The sequence below is a fragment of the Lycium ferocissimum genome, chromosome 4 (genome assembly GCF_029784015.1).
Source record: "Lycium ferocissimum isolate CSIRO_LF1 chromosome 4, AGI_CSIRO_Lferr_CH_V1, whole genome shotgun sequence".
In the NCBI taxonomy this organism is placed as follows: domain Eukaryota; kingdom Viridiplantae; phylum Streptophyta; class Magnoliopsida; order Solanales; family Solanaceae; genus Lycium; species Lycium ferocissimum.
Window position 1 is genome coordinate 43,425,651 of NC_081345.1, and position 7,043 is coordinate 43,432,693.

The following is a 7,043-nucleotide window of genomic DNA, read 5'->3' on the forward strand; positions in this document are numbered from 1 at the left end:
TAAAGGGGAAAAATGAAAACCCAATTCAACCGGCCGGGAAAACCCCTTAATGGAGGTTTGGAATTTTTCCCCCGGGGAATAAAAAATTTTCCCAAAAATAGCGTGAAATTCTAATGACTATGATTACTTACGAAATTTTCGATATTAACCTCCTTCTTTCTCTCGCACTTCGTAAAACTTTCGTGTGATATACTACCTTCGAGTGGTTCATAGTCATAATTTGCAGACTTATTTTTTGGTGAGTAAATCGTTCTATCTGAGGAGGAAAGATTCCAATACCTCGGGTACATTGAGGGGAATAATTTCCTTAAGGACACCGTATTTGTGGTCGTTGGCTCGATTACATTTTTCCATACAATTTAACATACTGTTCATAGTATTTTCCAGTTTCTGCTAATTTAGTTATTTTCTTTGTTTATAATATCGTCGATTTCGTTTTACTTATTCTTGTTTCAAAGTATTTGTTGCAATACAGATTTAATAACAACAGTTACATTTAGTGATGTTGTTATTCTTTGTCATTGTTGCTGCGTTTTGGCTATTGTTATTGTCGTTGTTGTAATCGTTGTTATTTGTTGCTGTTGTTATTGCTATTTTTTTGTTTGTTACTGTTACTATTATTATTGGTATTGTTATTGTTTCTGTCCAAAATTTATTTCAAACTTCATAATATGGATTTGTGAAATTTCTATTACATACGAATACCGTGACACAACAACTGTGAGGCCGGCACACATTCTAAAAAAATTATTAAATACAGTCAGACCCCTCCCTTTAACAGTCATCCTCTATAACAATATTTCATTATAATAACTATGTTTTCTGTGAAACCGATCTTTTCATATTATGTTATATTATATGTTATCTATAATAACATCTCACTATAGCCAGTGGCGGATGTAGCATGAATGCATGATAGGTGGGGGTTCAGTTGAACCCCCAACTTTCGACGCGGAGCATAAATTTGTGTAAAAAGTAATTAAATTGCAATAAATAGTTGACATGAACTCATAACTTTTAAAATATGAAGGGTTCAAATTAAAAATCTAAAAGGTTGAACCCATAGAGTTTAAATCTCAGATCTGCCTCTGACTATAGCAGTTAAGAAAATATTAGAACAAATGATGTTGTTATAAAGAGATTTGACTGTACATGATGATGCAGGAACTAATGGAGTTAGGAGCAAGCACACTGGTAGTTCCAGGGGGTATGCCAATTGGATGCTCAACAGCTCTTCTAACAAAATTTATGCTCTCAGATAAGGAAGATTATGATCCAATTACTGGTTGTATTAATTGGCTAAACCAATTTTCGCAGAATTACAATGATTTTCTTCAGAAGGAACTTCATCTTCTTAGAGAGCTTCATCCTTCTGTTACAATCATCTATGCTGACTACTACAATGCTGCCATGCAATTTTATGTGTCCCCAAACACCTATGGTACGTACTCCCTCAGTTTCAATTTGTTTGTCTTCGTTACTATTTGGATAGTCAAAGGATATTTCCTTTGACCACAATTTTTTCAAATACTTACTAAATATTTTGAATAGTTAACTATTGTGACTCATAGTACTTTTTATTTCGTTTTTAAATATGTAAACTTTATTTCATAAAAATTGAAGATTCTATCCGATTTCACACCAAACATTACGAAATTTGTTACAGGGTTTACAAAAGGAGCTATAATTGCATGCTGTGGAGCAGGAGGGCCATATAATTATAAATTTTTTGAATTATGTGGGGATCTAACAGCAAGAAATATTTGCGGTGACCCTTCACTATATGCTAGTTGGGATGGAATGCATTTTACAGAAGCTGCCTATAAATTGATAGCCACAGGTCTTTTAGAGGGCAATTTCACTTTTCCTCCCCTCCCTAAAATATGTCCTACTAGTTTGAGTCCAAATGTAAACCATTTTGACTCTTAAATCATGACTAGGAATTTCCCACCTATTTTTGCTTTATTTCATTTTCACAAAGACTTTAATGGAATAGTTTGTCCTAGTAATGAGAAAGTCTTCATTATTGTTGTGAAGAATTTTAGTGGTGAAGCCAAAACCTTAGGGCGACAAGTGTAGCCCAAAATCTTTACTTTTTTGATACATTTATATTCATGACTACTATTGTGAAAGAATTTTAGCAGTCAAGCCAAAACTTGAAGGCTATTGATGGGTGTTGAAATTTACATGAAATTTAAGAATGAAACGGATACAAGTGAGAAGGACTATTCAATTGTCCTCAAGGAGTCAATAACTTCAATTTTTATTGAAAGTTATTGAAAGCATCATGCCTAATATATTGAACAGAGAGGCATTCTTTTGCACACCCGGGCCCGATCTCAAATGTATGTGCCTGTGGTTGAAAGAGATCCTGTCAAGGTAGTACATGCGTTCATAAGAAACAAGAGCAACTTCTGTCTTGTTTTAGTTGCAAAAAGGGTGATTGTTCCTGTATGTGATCCAAGAATAGTGCATTATAGGTTCTTAAGCTACAAAAGGCATCTTCTAATAATCATGGATTCTACTGGTAATGAGAAACTAGTAGTTATTGTTGAAAGAAATGTCAGTCAAAACTACATAGAGGCTGACAAAAGACACATTCCTTGATGTTTCTGCATTGAAATTGAGTGTGAGGTTAATGTAGACCCCTTCATGACACTTGATGCTGGATACAAGACATGAAAATGTATACTTTAAATTTGAAATGAGGATGCTCTTAATGGGAGCCAAATGGGTTTCATTCATTACTTGAGCCTTGCATTTTAGTAAACTGTATGGAACAAGCTTTTTCTCCTTTTCCTTCATACTTTTGAGTCCAGCAAAAAGGGTGCCTGAAAAATCATATCCTATCTTGTGGAAATATTACATTTGCCAATTGCCATATTGTATGAGGAGTAATGAAGTATCGAAACTGATATCTCTCGTATAGATGAATGTTTCTCTGAAGCTGACATTTGGTTGGTGCTAAAGATATATATATATATATATATATATATATATATATATGTAGTTTCGTCTACTTTTATGCCGTATTTCTCCGCCCCTGTTTGCGTATATTGTATGAGGAGTAATGAAGTATCGAAACTGATATCTCTCGTATAGATGAATGTTTCTCTGAAGCTGACATTTGGTTGGTGCTAAAGAGATATATATATATATATAGTTTCGTCTACTTTGCATAATTCGACTAACATTTTATATGAGAAAAAACATGATTCAGCTTTCCGGAGATACAAAACTCGGCAAGATGCTCACAACTGATCACACGTATGAAAGTTATTAGGATATAAATAGAAAGCTGGCCTATGGAACTAATGGACATGAGTGGAGAGTTGGCTTTCTTTATGTCCTTTTGTCCTCTAATTTCCTATTATTTAGATTGAGAAGATAGTTAATTAACTACACTAATACTTACCGAGATCAAAATCTAGTTTTAATAATATTACTACTAACATGTGCTACATTGTAAGTTGTGGCCACATAACTAATATTGATTTAATAAATATTAAATAGCTAAATTAAATTAAATAAATATTAAATAGCTAAATCAATATATTGAGAAGTTAACTTGTGGTATAACTCCCTCCTCACGTGATGGAGAGTGGGATAAAGGAGTTGTAACTCCCCAACACAGTTATGGGTCCTCTCTCTACCTTTAAATTGGGAATAGCGGATACTCCATCAACACACTATTCTAAAAGAAACCGTTGAATGAAAAGAGCGAGAAACGAGTTTCTAAAGAAGCAGAACAATCACGCATCCCTAGGGCTGGGCGTTCGGTATTCGGTTCGATATTTTTAATGTTCGGGTTCGGTAATTCGGTATTCGGTAATTGAAAGTATATACCAAATACCGAACTTTCAAACTTCTGTTAATTCGGGAATCGAGTAAATCAAATTTCGGTTCGGTACGGTATTCGATAATACCATTTTTTTTGCAGCAAAGCATGGCAACCAAATAAGATCCGCTTAAATAAGACTGCGAAGTGAAGATTGGACATCAAATTGATTTAAGGCTTCAACAGTCCATAAACCAACAATAGCTTCAACATTATTTCTAGCTTTCTTTCCACAAGATTGGACATCAAATTGATTTAAGGCTGAAACAATTTGATCAATGATAAATATTTGACACATAGAAGGTATTGTAGAAGTGAAATGAAATGACAATATATTATGCGAGTTTATGTTAATTCGAGAATATGAAAAGATTGTGAAACGAATGGACTTGAAATGTTTGGGTTCTTTGAACACGAAATGTTTTGGGCACTCTTTTGGACGAAATGTTTTAGCCCTTTACTCCTTTAAATTTGTACACGTATTGGTATCCAATTTCGGTATTTGGTATTTACCGAATTACCCGAACGGTATAATTGTAAATATTTAATACCGAAACCGAAATATTAAATTTTATATTTTAATGTGATACCGAACCGAATACCGAAATATCCCGGTTCGGTTCGGTAATTCGGTTTTCGGTATTTTATGCCCAGCCCTACGCATCCCCCTCAAGATCAAGAAAAACATAATGGATTCGGGTACTTTTTTCTTGATTGAAAATTATCGTTTATGTGTTTACGTGAAAAATCATATAGTTCACGACCCTGAATAATTGATAGGATTTCATGCTAGATTGTTTATGTTTTACAATCGATTAAGATAAAATCCTTACATACATGACTCGGTATACATGCGAAGAAACTAGTATATACATATATAAAATAATTTTGACCTTATATATATAGTGTAATTTTCTAGCGAAAGGATGAACCTCTTATGCCCCTAACTCTAGCGCCCCTCTTCTAGGTATCAAGTAAATAGGAATATATTTGTGCCCCCAGTAATGAATTTGGACTGTTGTTTCCTATCTTCTTCAAATTTGTTTTTCTTTTTCAATTTCATTTGTGTACTATTATTTATTTATAGTAGGATCTAAGAATTTCGTTGGTTAGCTTATCCTAACTTTCCTTGTTGGTCAGGGTTCGAATCCCCACATTGTAATTTCCTCTTCATTTCTCCTTCCCCTACCCCCATGTAATAAAAACAATTTTTTTTTTATTTTTAAAAGTACTATTATTTATGGTTATGTTCAAATTTCAGGTGCGCGTTTTCGAATATAAAACAGATGAGAAACTTTTCGGAACTCTAAAAATGGTTCTCATTAACTAACTTTATTATATGGTAATTATAAACGGAACAAAATTGCATGAGAAATGCTTCTACAAGGAATTTAATATATTTATAGTCTGTTTGTCAAACTCTAAAATTTTGTTTATTTTAAAGAAATGAATTCTGTCAGAAGAGTACTTATCCAAAAAGTAATTTTAAAGAGTAGTAACTTGCTAATCAATTGAAAATCATTTTTTCCAATATTGTAGCTAGTAGCAATCGTGCTTGGTCAAACTTACATATAGTGCTTCTGGTGAGAGCTACTTTTTTCAGCTTCTGAAAAACACTTCCGCCACTACTAAAAAACATTTATTTGATCTCAAAAGTTTGGCAAAACACATTAAGGCTCATTTGGTTTCTTAAGATTAAGACGTTTGAATCTGAATATGCATATGAATATTAAGATGTGCATTAAAATTTAGAAATCTGAGTTTGAATACCAAATAACTAAGACTGCTTATTTTTTCAACATTTGAATATATAAAACTTGTCTTTATTTATAAAATTAATAAATACAAAATATAATAAAATATTAAATTAATCTAATATTATATCAATACAATATTTTTAAAAAGTTATACAACAACGGTGGTGATGATGGTTGTGGGTGTCGATTAGGGATGGTGTTGGCTAATGATGATGCTGTAGGTGGTAGCTGATGGTGATAATAGCTGGCAATAGTGGGTGGTGGTGGTAGTTTGTGGTGGCGGCTGATAGTTGTTGTATATAATAGTGATAGCTAATAGTGATGATGAATGATGTCACCGGTAGTCGGCCGTATATACTGATGGCTGTTTGTGGTGATTGGTGATTGTTGTGGTGACAGTGATTGGAGGTGATGATTGTAACTAGTGGCCAGTGATGGTTGTGGTTGAGGATGGTGATTGTGGATGGTGGGTGATGGTAGGGTAGGCGGCGACAACAGTAGTTGATAATGGTAGGCGATGACGATCGGGTGAGCTGATGGAATTGGTGAACTGCCACCGTGTAGATTTCCTTGATTAGACATTTTAATGATAATAAAACTTGATTATATATCTTAACCATTCAGATCTATTCAAACTCAATAAATGATTGTAAAATATAAAAATAAAACTCACTTGATGGTTAAATCTGAATGATTAAGATTTAGACCTAAAAAGATAAACACACTTAGTGACTGCAATCAAAATATTTAAGATTAACACTTTACTTAAATACAAACAAATATGCCTAATTCTCTAAGCCAAACAAGCTATTAATCAAGTTTAGGATAGCTTTGTGTAAAAGAGTTAGTTATAAGAATTGTGACATGACATCTTACGTTGACGAATTTTGCAATCGTAAAAGGATAAATTGCAATGAAGACCATGATATTGACTTGATCCATCTTCGGATACTCATGCCTTTTTTTATTTTTTAAGTTCGAGCAATTAAAGATTTGTTATCATCTAGATCAACATATAAGGTGCTTAGCAGTATGGAGTACTCATGAGTCATAAACGTCACATTCATCTTAATTGAAACTTGAAAGGGATAAGAAATCATGTCTATATGACTCTTGTAGGCGGCGTGTTCAAATTAAGATCATATGTTGGTTTTTTTTAACCCCCTCATCGCTAGCCAATCGGCATTGTTATATCTCTTCTCCTTCGTCACTCAACCATCAAAATATGATTTACAAACTTTTTTTTATACCATCTCTTTCAGCAAATGAGGCCCAGAAAAACTTGTCCTTTGCTATTAATTGCCCACTTGCTAAGCCAGAAAGGCAGAATAATGAAATATAGTAGGGACGTTTTGGAATTTCATTAATATCGAAGGACGATTGTCCCTTAGCTTGTTTTCAGGGTCCGGAGCCAAAAGGGTATAAAAATACACGGTATAAACTAAAAG

The 7,043-nt window shown here is 33.5% G+C and overlaps 1 protein-coding gene across 1 annotated transcript; it reads left to right on the forward strand.

Moving 5' to 3' along the window:
- Positions 1–955: 955 nt before the first annotated feature.
- Positions 956–2,166, forward strand: LOC132053137 (GDSL esterase/lipase At1g28610-like). Its single transcript, XM_059444999.1, has 2 exons — positions 956–1,441; positions 1,667–2,166. Exons 1-2 carry the CDS (start codon positions 1,153–1,155, stop codon positions 1,927–1,929), a joined length of 552 nt encoding a protein of 183 aa, XP_059300982.1. The 5' UTR covers positions 956–1,152; the 3' UTR covers positions 1,930–2,166.
- The last annotated feature ends 4,877 nt before the right edge of the window (positions 2,167–7,043 follow it).

Bases quoted from the DNA above. Each gene is read 5' to 3' on its own strand.
- LOC132053137 (XM_059444999.1), top strand. From the start codon at position 1,153: ATGATGATGCAGGAACTAATGGAGTTAGGAGCAAGCACACTGGTAGTT. The intron at 1,442-1,666 runs GTACGTACTCCC...AATTTGTTACAG, and splicing joins TGTGTCCCCAAACACCTATG to GGTTTACAAAAGGAGCTATA.